This window comes from Natator depressus, chromosome 2 (assembly GCF_965152275.1).
Source record: "Natator depressus isolate rNatDep1 chromosome 2, rNatDep2.hap1, whole genome shotgun sequence".
In the NCBI taxonomy this organism is placed as follows: Eukaryota; Metazoa; Chordata; order Testudines; family Cheloniidae; genus Natator; species Natator depressus.
Window position 1 is genome coordinate 242,894,021 of NC_134235.1, and position 20,043 is coordinate 242,914,063.

Consider the following 20,043-nt stretch of genomic DNA (forward strand, 5'->3'; position numbering starts at 1 on the left):
GTGGGCCAAACAGATTCTACATACGTTAGTAAGATTTAAAGTCACCTGCATTGATTTTTATTTTAAGTTCAGCTTGTTTTGTATGTATTTAGATAGAAACAACATATGTATAATGTTGTCTATTTACACAAGCGTACACTAAAAGGATGTAAACATGACGACAAAACGCTAATGAATTGGCTGTTATAGTGTGTTGAAGCAGGCCATGGGCCTTATGGAATGCTCTGGTGGGCTGCAGGTTGGGCATCCTGGGTTATAGTAATATGTTGTTGGTTTGGCATGTCTAGAACCCTCCTGATACTGTATGCGTACAGTTGATATTTAGAGATTAATGATAGGATCAGTGTGTTTTTTAGTTTAAAAACAATAGCTTCCTGGAAGCTAGCCATCAGCTTTCCACCCATCAAAATGCTGGATTGTCAGCTTTGTTTCTTCAGCACTGGGAACAACTTTTTATTTTTTTTCTCCTGTTTACAGCTTCTGGAAATTAATTGGACAGGACTGACCAATCTTCTGGATGTTCCAGGACTGAAGTAAGCATAATAAAAGTCATCATGTCTGTTTTGCCTCCTTGTCCATCTCTTCAAAAAAAGAGTGTGTGTGGAAGGGGCAGAAAGTTAGAAAATCTAAAATATCCTGGTTAGATCTGAAACCAGCTAAATATGTAGGTTAAATGTCTTATGGCCCATTGCCATTTAATATTCCATTTAGAGTGTGTAGAAATTATATAACAATGAGGATTTAATGATAAAAAATATAGTAGTATAAGAAAGGATCGTGCCTAGAATAGCTGGTTGAAAATTTTCCAGCAAAACAGTTTTCAGTCACTTTATTCACAGGACTGGGATCCCGAACTGCCCACATGGAATGCTGCTGGGAAGCTGGGCAGCTGATCCAGGAGGCAGGAACCAGGGCAGCTGGCAAACTGAAAAAATCCATTTTGGTATTCCTGAAATTGAATTTTTCTTGCCTTTCCTTCCTATGAAAAATTGTGATTGAAAATTTTTCCAGAATGGAAAATTCTGTTCCTTGTAAGCTACTACTATTGTGTGTATATGTGTGAAACAGCAATATGCCTTCAAAGGTTTGAAACCACCCATTCACTTCAGTGGGAGAAAGAATTTAAAAAAAAATAAAGAAAAAGTATTTATATGAATTTCAGTTACTGAGGTTTAAAATAATCCATGATTATTGTCTGCCTGTTTAAAATTCAGTAATATGGGGGGAAAGGGTATTCTCATAGCAGTTAGTTTCAAAGGTGTTCATGATTATTTTTTCCTCAATTTTGAAGTGTTCAATTTCCTTCCTTTCAAAACTTTCTTGGGACCCTGCACTGTATTAAGTGGTGACCAAATGAAGTGATGATGGAATATTGCTTTATATTTGAAAACAGAAGAAACACGTTGACCTGGGTTTCATGACTCTTTGTGATATTAAAGGATAAAAATTCTTCATGAAATAAAGAATTGGTAGAGGGGGAAAAATGCTGTGATATAAAGGCTTTGATACTAACTAGGATAATACCATGAATTCCTTCACATTAAAGTTATCCATGTTTAGTCAGGGCTTTAAACTGTTGTAATATTGGAGCAAAGACTAATGAGAAGAATGAGTTTGACTCAGACATTTGGGATCAAATTAGAAGACTGGCAGGCCAATCACAAAAGCCAAAATTATCAAACTTCAGTTTGATACCTGAAAATAAGATGCTTAAACTCTCAAGTGTTACTTGATTCCAGAATCGTTTTGGTAACCTTGGATGAAGGAATGAGATGAAAATCCTTTATTACTCAAAATGTATGACTAAAACGTCACTTAAAGATATTGGAAGTTGTTGTGTGAAATCCCAACTGAATAAATTGAAATTAGAATTGCATTAATAAATTAGGATAATGGTTGCCTAACTGCTTTTGTGCATAGCCCACTTAAGACTGACTCTTTGAGGAAAAAGAAAAGGAGTACTTGTGGCACCTTAGAAACTAACAAATTTATTTAAGCGTAAGCTTTCGTGAGCTACGATGAAGTGAGCTGTAGCTCACGAAAGCTTATGCTCAAATAAATTTGTTAGTCTCTAAGGTGCCACAAGTACTCCTTTTCTTTTTGTGAATACAGACTAACACGGCTGCTACTCTGAAACCTCTCTTTGAGGAAAGAAGTCCTCTTGGTGAAAGAGAAAATTATGTACTTCTAGAATATAGCCTTTGAGTAATCTTTTGCTGTTGTCAGCTAATAAAACTGATTAAGATATCAGCAACATTTAGGCCCACTAGACTTTAGAGATTCTTATCTCTCTCTAGATATATATTGTTTGCTTGGATGTAAATGTAAATAAAGCTGTGTAAGTTTGCCAAAGTCAAAAACTCAGTAACAGTTACCATAGCACCCTCAATTTGGCCACTCATCTACATAATGTGTGCAGCGTGGGTGAGGTGTAGTTGCTGTGGAAACTAAAACTGATTTGACTTGTGTTTACTTTCACCGGTAACACTTTAGTGCTGTATTGGCATTTATTTTCCTTGATTTGGGAAGATGGACGTTCAAAACAGATCTATTTTAGCTATTGTAACCAGTGGTAAATAAGATGTTGCTGCTTGCAAGGAAGGACATAAAGTCTCCCATTGATCATGTAATTCGTGCTTGTGGCTCTGGCAGTTATAGCAGCTGTTTAGCGTTTTTGTTTAAATGAAGAGAAAACAATTTTATTTTGAGACAATATTTGAAGTGTTTGTCTTAAGTAATAACTTTCGCTTTTTATCCCTAAATTGCCCCAACATTTTTTGTCACATGCTAGCAGGGATTAGGACTAACTTTGATGCTCCTCTCCTGCAATACATAAGGGGTGCATTACTTGAGAGTTTCTTGAATTTCAGGGGAAACTTATTTGAAACGGATAAAAAAAAATATCAGATTTTACAGAATATAATTATCTTATGATAAAAATTGCCACAAGACCTCACTGAAGCCATGAGCTTAGTAGAATTCAATGTTTACATGGGTACAGAATACCCACAGTTATGTTAGATAGGATCGTAAGAACTTCGTAATGTGACATAAACATTTATACTTCAGGGCACTAGTGAACCATTAACTGACATGGATTAGGAGAACACTTCACTTTTGGTCAAAATATTCCATAATTGTCCAGTATGTGTTTTCTTGCACCATCCTGAAGCAACTGGTAGGGAGCTGAATGGATCATTGGTCTGATGCAATTTTTCAATTCTTATGTTCCTATAGCAGTGCTTGCCATTAAGAAGTCAGTTGTTTTCTAACAGGTGCCATAGTTACCAGAGTTATTTCTGATTTGAGGTGTAGGAGGAAACTGAGGAATTACAGATATAAATGGTGTGTGGTGTCTGACTGCTAACAAATAACTGACTTAGTAGCAACTACTGTACATCAGCCTTCTGTACAAAGTTGAAAATGTTTTAGTAAGCCAGTGGTATTTTCTCTATAGTCTGCAGCAATATAACGTTTAGAAGAAAATAGTTCTTTCTTGAAAGAAGACTTGGTAGCATTTTCGCTTTACTAGACACAGCTCGTCTTGGAGTTAAAAAATGTAGTAATTCCAGTTTTGTCACAGTCCAGCAGTCCCAAACTCAGGATGGTAAATATCTGAGGTTAACTGGTAAAGCTCCACCCATTCCAATAAGCTTTGTAACCACAGGCCCCTGTTGCTGTCTCATTATATGTTTATTTTGCTGGTTTTCACTTGAGCTGTAAAACCTATCATTATTGGCTAATGTGTCACAAATATCTAGTTTTAGGCTTTTTACTTGCCATATTTTGATTCCTCTATTTGATTCCATACACCCACTAAAGATAACAACATTTTCCTGGGAGTTTAAAATATTTTGAAGACCCAAAACTATCAGCTGAGTATTTTGGTGAGAAAAATTTGACACTACCAGTTTCATTAAGTGACCAACTTCTAGGGCTTGGAAGTGGAGTTTCAGGGAAGGTTTGCAAAAAGAAAAGGAGTACTTGTGGCACCTTAGAGACTAACCAATTTATTTGAGCATAAGCTTTCGTGAGCTACAGCTCACTTCATCGGATGCATACTGTGGAAAGTATAGAAGATCTTATTATATACACACAAAAAGCATGAAAAAATACCTCCTCCCACCCCACTCTCCTGCTGGTAATAGCTTATCCAAAGTGACCACTCTCCTTACATTGTGTATGATAATCAAGGTGGGCCACTTCCAGCACAAATCCAGGGTTTAACAAGAACGTCTGAGGAGAGTGGGGGGTAGGAAAAAACAAGGGGAAATAGGCTACCTTGCATAATGACTAAGCCACTCCCAGTCTCTATTCAAGCCTAAGTTAATTGTATCCAATTTGCAAATGAATTCCAATTCAGCAGTTTCTCGCTGGAGTCTGGATTTGAAGTTTTTTTGTTGTAAAATAGCGACTTTCATGTCTGTAATCGCGTGACCAGAGAGATTGAAGTGTTCTCCGACTGGTTTATGAATGTTATAATTCTTGACGTCTGATTTGTGTCCATTTACTCTTTTACGTAGAGACTGTCCAGTTTGACCAATGTACATGGCAGAGGGGCATTGCTGGCACATGATGGCATATATCACATTGGTGGATGTGCAGGTGAACGAGCCTCTGATAGTGTGGCTGATGTTATTAGGCCCTGTGATGGTGTCCCCTGAATAGATATGTGGGCACAGTTGGCAACGGGCTTTGTTGCAAGGATAGGTTCCTGGGTCAGTGGTTCTGTTGTGTGGTATGTGGTTGCTGGTGAGTATTTGTTTCAGGTTGGGGGGCTGTCTGTAGGCAAGGACTGGCCTGTCTCCCAAGATTTGTGAGAGTGTTGGGTCATCCTTCAGGATAGGTTGTAGATCCTTAATAATGCATTGGAGGGGTTTTAGTTGGGGGCTGAAGGTGACGGCTAGTGGCGTTCTGTTATTTTCTTTGTTAGGCCTGTCCTGTAATAGGTGACTTCTGGGAACTCTTCTGGCTCTGTTAATCTGTTTCTTCACTTCCGCAGGTGGGTATTGTAGTTGTAAGAATGCTTGATAGAGATCTTGTAGGTATCTGTCTCTATCTGAGGGGTTGGAGCAAATGCGGTTGTATCGCAGAGCTTGGCTGTAGATGATGGATCGTGTGGTGTGGTCAGGGTGAAAGCTGGAGGCATGTAGGTAGGAATAGCGGTCAGTAGGTTTCCGGTATAGGGTGGTGTTTATGTGACCATCGTTTATTAGCACGGTAGTGTCCAGGAAGTGGATCTCTTGTGTGGACTGGACCAGGCTGAGGTTGATGGTGGGATGGAAATTGTGCCTTCTGGCAGTTGCATGTTTCCCTCAGCTAACATGCTTGTTCAGAGATGCATGGGAGTCAGGAGGAGGAGGCCTTCAAAGCAAATTTGTAGCATTCATGTTCAATGCCTATTTTAGTTACCCAGTGGTCAAACTACAGGTAACATGTTGATTCTGTTATCAGCCTCTGTTTTCAGAGATTTATCACATACCAGCAAATACTCTCCCCAAAATGAGACTTTAATATGCTTCGATGCAACATTTCCATCCTACGTGTTTCTTTACCTAAGTGTTTGTTCATGTGTTAAAAATGTTGGTTTACTGCCTAAAAACATTTTAAACTTTCAGCTAACTCAAAACTGGTTTAGTCAGTTTTTTAAACAAAAAACAAACAAAAAAATCAAAGCAAAGACAATAATATGAAAAGGAGTTTAAATATCCAGGAACTGTAGTGCCTATGTAACCCACACACCTCTCAGGTGTGTTGCTGTGTCCCATCTAGTGGCACTGAGACTGCTTAGAGATTAAACAGCCGTAGCTAAGAGGCACGTGGGTTTTAGCTCATGCAGTAGAAGCTCATGCATTTAGCTCCAGAGATCCCAGGTTCTATCCCACCCGCCAACAAGTGTCATTGGTGTTACACCTAGGTACTGTTTTCTCTCTTCTGATAAAATAAAACTTTCTGACAGTGCAACTTGCATTTGGATTTGAATGTGTCGTCAAAACTCTGTGCAGTTCTGAGGGATATATGTGTAGGAGTAGGTGTGTTTTGTGCTAGTGAAGGATGGCAAGGATAATGTAAGATAGTGGTGACCAAGGTGACCACTGTAGTATGTGTGCATCCAGAGAGCAGTAGGTGAGTGCTGTTTTATTACAGCAAGGTGCATATTTTAGTAGAGACCCAAATTGGGGCACAAAATATATCTTGTGATTAGGGCTTTGTCAACACTTGAGAGTAGCCCCAGTTCAGCAATTGGTGGGGTCTGGGCTGTACTCTTCTTGTACTGACAAGGGGGGAACCAAGAATTCACCTATTAGTTAGTTCAATCAGTGCAAACGCTGGCTTGCCCTTGTCGACACTTAGCAGTCAGCACTTGTTCCGCTATACCAATTGCTGAATCAGGGTTACACCTGAGTGCAGAAAAGAGCTTAAACAAATTGTCCATGTTGTATGTCCTGTTGTGAGTAGTCCAGAACATTTGCTGCTATTTATTATCCTAAGTCCTGTCTACACTGAAATTTCAAAATAGCACCTTTAAAATGTGTGGCTTCACTGGCAAAATCAAATCCGCAGTTCACCACTGGCACAGCTGAACCAGCTGTAGCAATAATTGAAGCTGTTATTTAGAGAGGGCTCAGGTATGTTTCACTATGTTATCTAACTGTGGTTACTAACTCCTAAACCTCCCTACGGTGCTGCTACCACTCACACTGTACCAGTAGTGAAATACATGTCCAGTTTTTACAAGTGTAGACAGTACAACCAGACAGTGTTGTTTCTCTAGAAATGTTTCAGAGCTCAGTTTAGACCCTATCTTAATATTTTTCTCATTGGCATTGCTCAGGAGAAATAGGATTTTGTTAATGATTCCTAACGAGTATGATTTTAGTGTCCTCCTCTTCATAGTGTGACACTAATTCTCTGTTTGCTGCAGGCTATATACTTCACTCTCACCGCACACATTTTTCTTTGTGCATTTTGTTTTTAATTTAAACCCTCCTAATTTCTTTGAATGCATGCAAAAAGATAGCTTGTTTTGTAACAGTACAACACAGCCTAGCTTTCCAAAGCAGAGTTGAATGATTAAAATAATTACATTTAAAAACTAAAACGCATAACAGTGAACATCTGCTTCATCAATATATAATGGAGGTAACAGACCTTATACTTTATTCAGTAGACTTTTTTTCTGAATGATGATGGTGAGAGGCCCTACTGGGTCAGACCAAAGGTCCATCTAGCTCAGTATCCTGTCCTCCAACAGTGGCCAGTGCCAGGTGCCCCAGAGGGAATGAACAGAACAGGTAATCATCAAGTGATCCATCCCCAGTCGCTCATTCCCAGCTTCTGGCAAACAGAGGCTAGGGACACCATTGATGGACTTATCCTCCATGAATTTATCTAGTTCTTTTTTGAACCCTGTTATGGTCTTGGCCTTTACAACATCCTCTGGCAAGGAGTTCCACAGGTTGTCTGTGCATTGTGTGAAGAAATACTTACTTTTATTTGTTTTAAACCTGCAGCTTATTAATTTCATTTGGTGACCCTTAGTTCTTGTGTTATGAGGAGTAGTAAACAACACTTCCTTATCTACTTTCTCTATAGCAGTCATGATTTTATGGACCTCAATCATATCTCCCCTTAGCCATCTCTTTTCCAAGCTGAAAAGTCCCAGTCTTATTAATCTCTCCTCATACGGAAGCTATTCCATACCCCTGGATTAATTACACTTGTTGAGGGAAAAGCAGAATGTACAGCAAAAGAATTCTAGGCCTTTCCATTATTTTACATCTGCTGCTTCCACCTCGTGGCCATTTGGGGTGAAAATGCTGGGTGGCTTAAAATTAAGGCTACAATTTAGTAACGGGTATTTTTAGTAAAAGTCATGGACAGGTCACAGGCAATAAACAAAAATTCATGGCTAAGACCTGTCCATGACTTATATTAAAAATACCTGTGATTAAATCGGGGGGGGGCCCAGGGCCAGCAGCACCAGTAACTGATCCACGGCTGGTCTGACCAGTTGCCTGGGGGCCGCTGCCGGGGCCAATGGACCACAGCTGCCAGGGCTGCTGATCGCAGCTGCTTCCGCCGGCTGCCCCCCAGGGTCTGCAGCCGGGAGCCACGGACCGCGGCTGTGCCGGCTGTCCCAGGACCGCTGCCAGGGGCCACTGGAGCTGCAGCTGGTGTGGCTGTCCCCAGGGTTCACCTGAGTAGCTGGTCCCAGAGTCAGCTGCTTGGGTAGCCCTGGGGTCAGCCATACTGGCCCCAGCAGAAGTCACGGAGGTCTTGGAAAGTCATGGAATCCATGACTTCTACAACCTCCGTGACAGACATGAAGCCCTACTTAAAATCCAAATAAATTAGAGGGAAAAAATCTACACAATTTCCACAGAAGAAAATGTGCCCTGTAGCCAAAAAAAAATTGGCATGTACACATGCAGCTTAATTGGTGAACAATGTAAAGGGCAAAATGTTGATTGTTACAAAGTTTCTGTACAGTGCCATGCAATAAAGAGGAAAAACCACACCTCTCTGTCCTTATCTCCTCTGTACAGAATACGTAGACATGTTATTTCTATGCTGTAAGATATAAAGCCCACTCCCTTCTCTCTTAGGATTTTGCCCATATACGTGAAAACTTCAGTAATGACTCAGAACCTACTGGCTTAAAGTAGTCTTACTACAGCATTTTTGTTTATTGTCCTGTAGTATGTTAGTACTTTAAGGATAATTCTAGATCTGCTAAGGACTTCTATTATGAAGAAGATTGCAAGGTGTCATGCTCAAGCAACTACAGTACGTTAACGTCTCATGAACATGTCCTTAAGATCTTTTATCTTGTTAATTAATTGATATTTTTTATCCAACAGTGGTTTGTCGGATACCATAATATTGGATATAATATCCAACTACTTGGTGCTTCCAAATCGAATCACAGTTCCTCTTGTGAGTGAAGTACAGATTGCCCAATTGCGGTTCCCTATACCAAAGGTAAGCACTTTTTGTAGTATAAAGTAAATTGGTATTAATATATCAATTGAGTATAGTATTGATGTTTTTCAAAATATACATATACGTGTGTGTGTGTGTGTGTGTGTGTGTGTGTGTGTGTATATACAACATTACAACTTACTCTGAATGCAGCCATATTGTTTATATAATGACATACCATTTATTAGTAGTTTATAAAGTGTTTATAAATGATACCTGTAAGTGTGACCCCAAATCCATTACCTTCTGCATTGGCAGAACCTTTTCCTCCACTAACCAAAGAATATGGTTAGTGGTTTAGACCAAAGCCCTAGATGGGTATTTTTATTTAAAAAATTAAAATTAACTATTTAATTTTAGATGATAGCATTTGTGGACAGGTGTGGTGCTGCAGGGACGCTCTGCCTTAATTTCCCCCAACAGGTTGTCACTAAGTTTAGCACAGTTTTAATTAATTGAACGGCCACTCCGCCTCCAGCCCCCTCCCTCCCTCCCTTCTGAGGGTTCTCCTTAAAAAGGCCCATCACAGATAGATTTGGTCACTTCTGCCCCTTAAAGGAGCCGGCAACTCTGTGACACCTGTGTTTACAAAAAGTGCCATTAGCATGTTAATTACCTTGTCTCTGAAGACCTCAACTGAAGAGAGTCAGATACTGTAGATTAAAGTTATTACTATAAAAATGTTTGGAAATACAAACTAGTAGTACTCAACATTAAATACAAATATAGTCTCAAAATAGCGATGGAATGTTTTTAAAGGATTTACAGAAACTGCTTTTGAGAATATTAATGATATATATTTCTAGATCACTAAGTAAACACTTCTTCATTTTCTCAGGGTGTTCTAAGGATACACTTTATTGAAGCTCAGGATCTGGAAGGGAAAGATACTTACCTAAAGGGAATGGTCAAGGGAAAGTCAGACCCTTATGGAATCATTCGTGTTGGCAACCAAATCTTCCAAAGCAAGGTCATCAAAGAAAATCTCAATCCAAAGTGGAATGAAGTGTATGAGGTACAATCTGCCAGAGTTTGTGTTGCACAGTTCAAAATAGTTTTCCAATATGAGTCACTTTGTTCTGGTCAGTGGAAAATATTAGGGAGATTTCGCAGATAAACTTCTGAATGTGTCTCCTGCTGAAATCCCAGTTACTGATACATAAAGGTCTATTGATTTAAGGTGTAGCTTTCTTTAGTCTGGGATTAATCCCAGTACTTCTGAAGATAAATTCTAGACATGCTATCAAAACATTAACATGTGTAGTATGAATGTCAGAGTGGGCTAGATCCATCCCATTCTTTTCAGGGAAGATCTGTCATTAAATTTTGCCATCATCACACACAAATCAAGAGATTTTTTTATCACATTTAACAGAAAAATAGAATATTAAATCAAATCACAGTGCAGTAGCATACATATTTCCACCTACAGGAACATGGATATACAGTTAATTAAAATAAGTGAGTCTTTCTAAAGCCAGGAAGTGCTGTGTTAAGTCTAAAACTTCATCCTAGTCTGTTAACTCTAGATAATGCTGCTGATACATTATAATGCAATTAGTTTTCAGCATTTGGATGCTAAAATCACTTTAAAATAGTTGACTTGGTCCCCAAATTCAGATTAAATATTTATTATTTATGTATTATTATTGCTTTGTGTGGTGACAAATGCACAGTGGTTCATAATGTTTCACTATTGTTTTGCTATAGTAATAATGACTAGGTAATCTCATCCGTCTATCTGCTAATAACTACTATAATCCTAGGCCTTAGTATATGAAAATCCTGGACAGGAGCTGGAGATTGAGCTCTTTGATGAAGATCCAGACAAAGATGACTTTCTGGGAAGGTAAATACAACGGGAATATCTATTGTTAAATACGGCCAAAGAAATGAAATGTTCTGAAGTACTCAGTTGGAATTTCTTGCATATATTGAGGTTTGCTGTAAAATAAAATTAAAAAATAATGTATATTTTTAAAAAATTGTAAATAAGCAAATATAAGAATTCCCTAATCCCCTGGATATGTATTCTGGAATCCTAAACATATATGTGACTATTGAGTACTATTCTATAGATAAAATTGACCTCTATTTGAATATGAAAACACTTTAAAAGAAGTGAATTAATTCTTAAGCAATCTAAACAAGTTTATTCATAGATTCATAGATATTAAGGTCAGAAGGGACCATTATGATCATCTAGTCTGACCTCCTGCACAGCGCAGACCACAGAATCTCACCCACCCACTCCTGCGAAAAACCTCTCACCTATGTCTGAGCTATTCAAGTCCTCAAATCGTGGTTTAAAGACTTCAAGGAACAGAGAATCCTCCAGCAACTGACCCATGCCCCATGCTACAGAAGAAGGCGAAAAACCTCCAGGGCCTCTTCCAATCTGCCCTGGAGGAAAATTTCTTCCCGACCCCAAATATGGTGATCAGCTAAACCCTGAGCATGTGGGCAAGATTCACCAGCCAGATACCCAGGAAAGAATTTTATGTAGTAACTCAGATCCCACCCCATCTAACATCCCATCACAGGCCATTGGGCCTATTTACCATGAATATTTAAAGATCAATTGATTGCCAAAATCATGTTTTCAGAATATTCTTTCTAAAAATGTCTAACTCTGGACTGAAAAAATGCTTGATGGAAATAGATATCATTGCAAAGTCAAACCTGTGGGGGGGTGGGTGTATGTGTGTGTGCGTGTGTGTGTATAAATATATAATTATTTCCTTGCAGACAAAGTAAAGATAGCTTCAAATAACCGAATAACTGCACTTTTTTTCGTTGTAAGCAGAGTTTGAAAAGAAACCTTGACACTTTTTACTTGTCCAAGAACTAACCCTGATAGACTGTGTGAAAAATACCTGAACTGCCACATCTTCCCCAACAAAATGCTTATCCACTGCACCTCCTCACGAAAAAAACATTTTTGTCCCACAATCGATTCCCCCATCCCTCCTCCTTCAAATAATTCTGCCATCTTACCTCTTACAAGGCTTCTGTGCTGCCTCTGCTGGTCTCTTCAATGTACATGAATTCCTTGCCCTACCCTCCCTCCCTCTAGTTCGTTCTCTATAACTGGGCCAACACTCCTTGCTTTCCCCTAGCACTTTTAAAGAAGCAGCAGCTCAAAGGCTTCTCTGCTCATTTTCCCCACGCCATATTGTAAAAAGAGCAGCAGCTCAGTCATGCTGTTTCCTTGTCATCCCCTCTTGTTCCAGCCACTTGGCTCCCTGACTTCCCTTTGCCATGTTAAAGGAGTAGTAGTGCTTGGCCATTCTGCTACTTTTCTCCCAGCTCCTCTCTTGAGAAGGAACCTGCTGCACACGGGTGCTGACTTTCATTTTTCTTGGTGGGTGCTCCACACCTGCTCTGCTCCAAGACCCACCCCCACCTCCATTGCGCCCCTTCCCCCAAGCCCCCACCTCACTCTGCCTCTTCCTGCCCCCACTCCTCCCCTTCCCCCAGTGCCTCCCACACACTGCCGAACAGCTGATCGGCAGGTGGCTGGTGGGTGCTGAGAACCCACTATTTTTTCCCATGGGTGCTCCAGTTCTAGAACACCTACAGAATCGGCGCCTATGCTACTGCAAAATTATACTTGCCAGGATAAATGGGTTTTTCAAGTCCTATGCTAGGCTTTGTGATTCCCCTCTAAAGTGTTTTTGTTCTTCTAGTCTAATGATAGATCTAACTGAAGTTGAGAAGGAACGCCTCCTAGATGAGGTAAGTCTATCACTGTTTGATAGGAAAACTCTTGCTGCGTACTCACTTGTTTGCCCTTTTTTTTCCCCCATGGCAATCAGTCTTGCAGTCCTTACACATGAGTGAACTCTACTGGCATGTCCCATGGTCTTGTCCCATGATCTTGTCCCATGGATTATAGTTGTTAAAGACTTCATTGGGATTAGTCAAAGGAGTGAGAGATTTGGATCAGTGAAGGTTGCAGGAAGAGGGCCTTCAACTTTTATCACACCATGCCTAGGGTTGCCAGCGTATGCAAGCAGGGATTAAGCATCAGAAGGATTGACGTGTTTTTCGTGATTTGGTCTTTGTAAAAAGCAAAAGCTCAGTAGAATAGTTTCTTTTGCCTAGATGAAGTACTATTAGACCTGTCAAACTAATTAAAGTAACACCTGTAACACAGTTTTGATCATGGAGTGGAATTTTGTGCCATACAGCAGTCTTATGGATTTACTGTAACATTGTATTGTGTTTGTAATTCCCAGACACCTTTTAAATTTTTTTTTAAGAATTATCCCAATGATTTACAGCATTTGGTGCTGCAAGAAATTGGGACTGCGTGACTGGCCAATTTATGTTATGGAGCTGACCAGTTGTGTTGTTATATCTTAGTCATTTATGTAATGGAGCACATAACATCTCTGAATCCTTTCACCTTTCAGACTCTGCAGATTAGAGCTCTTCTTGATTTATTCTAGTTTACAATTAAAAAGAAGTCAATTAGCCAATTGTAATGATAGCGGTTCATGAAATGGTGAACTCTTAGCTATTTATTATCATTTTGCTTAATTTGCTTTGTTTGCAGTGGTTCACTCTGGATGAGGTCTCCAAAGGAAAATTGCACTTAAAACTGGAATGGCTCACATTGATGCCAACGGCTGAGAATCTTGACAAGGTATTAAAGTCGGAAGCAAGTTCCTTTATCCTAATCTCACTGCCTTTTCTTTCTTTGTTAAAATTTTAAATGAGCCAGTCCTCTAAATATAATAAGATTGGGGAGACGTGTAGTGTTACTCCTGTAGATACAGCTTTAGAACCTTTCAGACCAGTCAGATTTGTCTGTGACCCAAGCTGCATCTGTGACGTTGTAGCAGAATTACTAAAGATCATGGGACAATGGTTAAAGGAAAACTATGGCTTTGTGAGATTTAGTTGTCTTGTAGCACCAGGCAACTAATTTAGTTCTTTATGGATTTATTTTTACGTAGCAATTATACTATTTTTTGTGAATTAAAAATATTTTGAAGCTTTGTGGAAATATGAGATCATCTTTAAATACACATTGCTAGTTAGAAACTTCTCACTGATGGAATTCAGTTTTAAAAGAGCTACCCATAGTAACAGCTTCAAAGATCCTAATAATCCTTAAAGGCTGAACATTCAGCTTTTTTTAAAGAGCATATCTTTAAAAACAGATATAAAGATTGCACCAGTATCCCTGCATATAGTATTTAAAGACATTTATGGATTTTGAGTGCTCAGTATCCTGATATATTAGACACAATGAATATTCTTAACAGATGCAATAAATATGCTTAATGGTGCTCGGTTCCTAAATTACATAGCATATGGGCATAGCTTGGTTAATAATGAGCCTAGCTTGAAGGCAAAGTCTCCAGATGTGTTGTATATCCTGCACTGTTTCATGTAACCATCTGTGGTTGCATTGGCAAACTTTAATAAATTATCATATACACTTAGAGTTAACAAGTCACTTTTTATTTGTTTTTCTATTTTTACCTATGTAATTATTAAAGAAACACTAACACTCTGTTCAGGCGAATAAACTGATATTACTAAAATACTTAAAAAATGATGAAGACTGTCCTGTATGTAACTTTTTTTAATCTACCATTCGTCACCAGAAAAGAGCCAGAACTTTGTGACACACTAAAATTAAATTAAATTTAATTTAATTTTAAAAATGTTTGAGCAATGACTACTTTCTAGAATGAATTACTACAACCAATATTATTGAAAGCTATTCACAGACTCCTGCCAAATTTGGCATTGATGCTGGTGCACAGAGAAAAATAAAAATGTCTGTTATTACTACATCGGAAAGAAAGGGGGGAAATGGTACATCTTCATCTAGAGAGGGAGAAAATCACTGGGGAAATACATTATTTCTAGCTCCAAACAGCGTAAAAAAATCTTAAAACTGACAGTCTCTTATCAGGAGGTAGCCTGGACTGGAGTTGCGGAGACACAAGACTGATGTAGATTAAGCTGAGTTTTGTTGGGATCATATTACTACAGTATGTTATCATTTATTAGCATGGTTGCAAAGAATTGAGTTAATTGATTCTCACCACTCCTTGTGGTTTAATCATGATTAGCTAGTAAACAACTTGTCTTGGTCTCTACTGACTGCAAAGTAAAGATGAGCATCATGCCCACTAACTTGAATCTTCAACATCACGTTCAAATCTTTTTTGTTTATGGAAGACCAGCCTGTTGGCAGAGCTGTTAGCTGTTATCTACCTTTTGGTCTGTAGACCAGCTTTCTTATGATTGGCTTTCACCATTCCTGCCATCTTTTTACTTCCATGTTTGTTTATTAATTTAATCCAGAGTAAAATATTCAAAGGTGCCTCAGTTTCACTAACTTTCAATGGGAAATGGGTGTCTAAATGTGTTTTTGAAAATGTTATCTGTAGAGGCTATTGCCATGGCAGCAAGGCACATTGAATACAAAAAGTTTTAAAATACAATTGACCAATCTTCATACAGCCACTATGTTCAGTCTCACCTTGTGCCAAATGTTAATCCCCAGAAAACCATGATAATTATAAAACTACATAAGGAACAAAAGCTGGAACAATACTAAATTGTCAACCAAATGCTAAACAAAATTAATCTTAATAAACTATACCCTTCTACTTACCAAATTCTGGTGGACCTCCAAAAGGAGGAAAAAATAAAAGGTAGTGCTCTCCACTGAGAATTCTCGGCTGCTTTCCTTAGTGTTTATGTAGCTGATCTCAAATCAGGTTTAGAATCGAGATCATTTTAGGCTTAGAATTTATCCCCAAAAAATTAAGAAAAGAATTCGGGATCTATAGAAAATCTTTAGAGAAGACAGGTTTATTTATCTAAAAATAGCATTCTCTGAAGATAGTATTTTGTCTGGATCAACACATATCAACTTTCCTCTGTTAAGGGAGGAATTGCTCTTCTATTTAGGAGGTTAATGGACTAGGTTGATAACAGACAGTTAAGTAGTTAATGTGACAAGGTGGGTGAGATGGTATCTTTTACTGGACCAAGTTCTGTTGGTGAAAGAGACAAGCTTTTGAGCTACACAGAGCTCATCTTCTGTGAGGCTGAAAAGCTTGTCTCTTTCACCAATAGAAGTTGGTCTAAAAAGATATTACCTCAGCCACCTTTTCTCTCTAATATCCTGGAAACAACATGGCTACAACAACATTGCAAACAAGTAGTTAATGTGGCATTTGTACCGAATGATTACTTAACGATGAACAATAGGTGGTTTAGACTCAAGGCTAAAGTCTTTACTAATGAAGCTATAAATTTATCTCCATTGTCACATGACAGATGCCACATGCCCCATGAGTTGGGAATCCACAAAAATTCTGTTTTTCAGGATCGTTAATACGAAGTGTCTTGTGTTTGCTGTAAAAGAGGCATGATCATGGGAATACTGCCAATACATTGCACTCAGGCCTATGCTAGGAAATTAGTTTGGTATAACTGCATGAAATCCATTCAATTTAGCTTTTGAGTGTTTAACAACATACTAAAAGAACTACCTGCCAAAATGTAAAATTACCTCCCAAGGTAACAGCAGGAACTTGTGAATCTTCTGATGTGGAAGTAAGAAACAAATGAGTTCCTAACTCCTGTCAGTGGAGACAGTTTCACTATCAGTGTATTGCTTATATCGAGTATTAATAAATAGGATACATTTAGCAAAAATTGCTGGCTATTTGTTTTATTTAATTGCATTTAATTAGGAGCTATATTAGACATCAGAGAAAACGTATGGGAAAAGCAGTGCTTGAAGTTCATAAGTAATGTGTGCAATACTATAAAATCATCTGAAGACCTTCAAGAAGATGGAACTCCTATTTAATCTTACACTTGATGTAATTTGTCTTATAAATCAGCTATATTGTTTATTACAACTTTTATCACTATATACATTTTTATTTGATTTACTAATTATGAATACTATTATTTATAAGCAAGTGTTTTGATGTATTTGTGCATAAGAAAAAAAATAATCAGGGATGGATCTAACATTGTATTACTATTTGCATGTATAGAAACATGCTTAGTGTATATTCTTTAATTTTAGGTGCTGTCAAGCATTAAAGCTGATAAAGACCAAGCCAATGATGGGCTTTCTTCTGCATTGCTTATTCTCTATTTGGATTCAGCAAGAAATCTACCAGTAAGTCATACTGTGATAGTAGCCCTTGCCTTGGATGGCTGTTACTTCCTTCTAGCACTTCTTGCTTAATAGTATGCCGCACTGCTTTACTAACCCACATGCCATGTTTTCCGCTCTTGCTCATGTTTTCCCATGTACAACGTAATGGTCCATGTCTCTCAGAAATTAGTACAATGTAGTTAACTGTATTTCATAAAGTCTGCTGTTTAATCAAGGTAATTTTTAAAAGAATGCTCCTTTGATGGATTTGGCATAATATTTTATTATGTAATATTTTTCTAAAGAAAATAGTATGGACCAGCCTATAAAAGAGAAGTGGGCAGCTCCCATTACCTCGAGTTCAAGCCGACTTATATGTGTTTGGGCTTAGGAGCTGTTCCATAGTGAAGAATAAATCTGTGAGCACTAGTTTCAATTATACTTGTATATATAAAGGTGCCCAAGGGTAGGAAGGGCTGGTTTTCTTGTAGTTGGCCACAGATTACTGAAGTGGTTTTCATACTTATAAACGATAACAGGAACAGAATGAACGATATCTGAAGTTAGAGTGTGAAGGATACCATTGGGTTTTCCCTCCAGTTGAGCTGGTAGCTATGATGTTGGCTAAAACATTAACCCCATAAGGTTTTCAAACCAAGAAAAAGGAAGTATGATAAAAGCGTGAAAATTTATACAAGTAATACTTTTTTTTAACTAGTGTCACTTAAAATATGGCTTAAATGGAAAGATGGAAAATATAACTCTAAACATGCTGAACAAGTCGTCCCCATTCCTGTCTTCCTCAAACATCATTATTTCACAAGTCATTTCATATATACTCTAGCATAGGTTGTATTTTTTTATAAAGTAACAATTGGTTGGAAATTGTGTTGATAGTTTGTATAAACTATAAAGGGAAACTTCATGTGTGGATTTGCACCCCGAGGCTACCTTGTTACTTCATTAGAAATGAATGGGGCATAAATCCACATAGAATTTACCCCTGTTACTCAACAGGAAGTCTCTGGAATCTGTCTATATAGTTTAATTTTATTGTATAGTACTCCAGCACTTAGGAAAGTATTTGTCTACCATCTACTTTTGTCTTTGAGAAATAGTACCCTACTGTCTATTGTGGATAATTATTCAACTACTGGATTTTACTCAAATTAGAACCAAGTTTTGAGTGTGTGTATGTATAGAAAATATTGTAAAACACAACAAAATCTGTTACTTCTCTATTTCCCCTTTCCTTAAAGCTCTGCTTCTCCATACTAGTGCAGCTTCCCCAGCAGGTAGCCAGGCACTTGTTGGGGAATCTGCCTCAACTCTGACTTCTTCATATTCCTGCCTCCTGTAAACATCCAATAGCTTCATCTAATTTAGTCTTATTTCCCTCAAAAAGGTCAGATTAGAATTTGAGTCTTTAAAAAAAAATTATATCTCGGAATAAATTTGAGATTTGCCTGCTCTTTGAGACAATATTTTTAGCTCAGTGTGTAGGAGTTGGTAGCATTCATCTTTATATGGTAGTAAAACCTCAAGGCATAATCTGATAGGGAACACTGATTCCTCAGTACTAGAATAATGTGAAGTTTTGTCCCAAGTACAAACATGATTGCCTTCTCTTTAGTTAACTCCATTAATGAGGAAAATAGGCCATATCTGATACTGTCTATATACTGCCTGTCCAGAGCATATGACTGCCCTTTATGCATTGCAGTTTGAGGATTGCTATCCACTCAGGAAAAAGACCTGAGTGTTGCTGCCAACAGTTCAGCGATAACCTCAGCTTGTTCTGCAGTGTTGCCAAAAAAGCAAACAAAATTTTAGGATCATAAGGAGTGGAATAGAAAATAGAATTGAAAATATTAAAAATGCCATTATATAAATCAATGGTAGGGTCTCCTTTACAGTGCTATGTTCAGTCCTGGATACCCTATTGCAAAAATGATACAACAAAAATTGAAAAAATTCACAGATGGGTGAAAAATATTATTAGTGATATGGAAAGAGCTCAATTAAAGAGAGACTGAAAAAGATTGTTATACATGCCAAATTAGTCTGCTATAATAACAGTCTTGAAAGTTCTAGCAGGAATATTTCTTATATGAGGAAGAGGGAAAGAACAAGAGTGTCTTTCTGCTCTGGAATTGTCCAAAGGTGGCAAATTGTCTTCTATGTGTCCACCCTAATTCTGGTTTGAAATAATATTTACAAGACAAAACATGAAAGGCGTCCGACTCTTCTCAATGTGCAAATATTTATCAATGGAATAATTTTGTGTAATTGTTGGTGGAAACTGAATCTCTTCAGCATTGACAGCTATTAGTGATGCAGAACAAGGAAAGTTTACTAATACCATCCTTGATCAGTAGTACATTTCAGATCTAAGGCATTGGTGTCAGACCCACATGTTTTTGTAGGTAATCCCAGTCAGAGGCATTTAGTTTTAGTCAGAAGGCTTTCCATTAGCAACATTTTTTTCAATCCCTAGCCATAGCTGTCTCTATAAAGAAATGTCGCTTTTGCATTCAAAGATGGCTTGTTAATGGTATTGCCTTCCAGTTGTGAATTACAAAGCATTGCATTTGAGGAAAAAGATCTTAAATTTTTCAGACTCCACAAAGACTGATGTTAGAAGTGTTCTGTCTTACACTGGAAATGGCATAGAAGAGGGCTTGTCATTCTTCACGTACTTAGTAGGACTTGTCATGTTAAAACATAAATGTGGAATATCCAGGGTAAGCCAGGAGAATGTTTGAAGATCACTGAGGGATCCTCTCATGGTTACTGTACTGTACAAGTACAATGTATTGATATAGTTTAAATACACAAATAACTTTGAAAAACACCTGCCTTGCAGTGCTAAAGAAGTGGGATTACTTGATGAAAAAATATATGAT

At 38.0% G+C, this 20,043-nt stretch overlaps 1 protein-coding gene across 3 annotated transcripts in view; it reads left to right on the forward strand.

The window, feature by feature from the left end:
- The window catches only part of ESYT2 (extended synaptotagmin 2), a 141,655-nt gene that overhangs the window by 95,215 nt on the left and 26,397 nt on the right, over positions 1–20,043 (forward strand). For all 3 annotated transcript variants that reach the window (XM_074946264.1, XM_074946265.1, XM_074946266.1), the window contains exons 7-13: positions 478–533; positions 8,865–8,985; positions 9,824–10,000; positions 10,752–10,834; positions 12,675–12,723; positions 13,547–13,636; positions 17,063–17,158. In XM_074946264.1, coding sequence (XP_074802365.1) covers positions 478–533; positions 8,865–8,985; positions 9,824–10,000; positions 10,752–10,834; positions 12,675–12,723; positions 13,547–13,636; positions 17,063–17,158 — 672 coding nt within the window. The remainder of the gene's footprint in view (positions 1–477; positions 534–8,864; positions 8,986–9,823; positions 10,001–10,751; positions 10,835–12,674; positions 12,724–13,546; positions 13,637–17,062; positions 17,159–20,043) is intronic.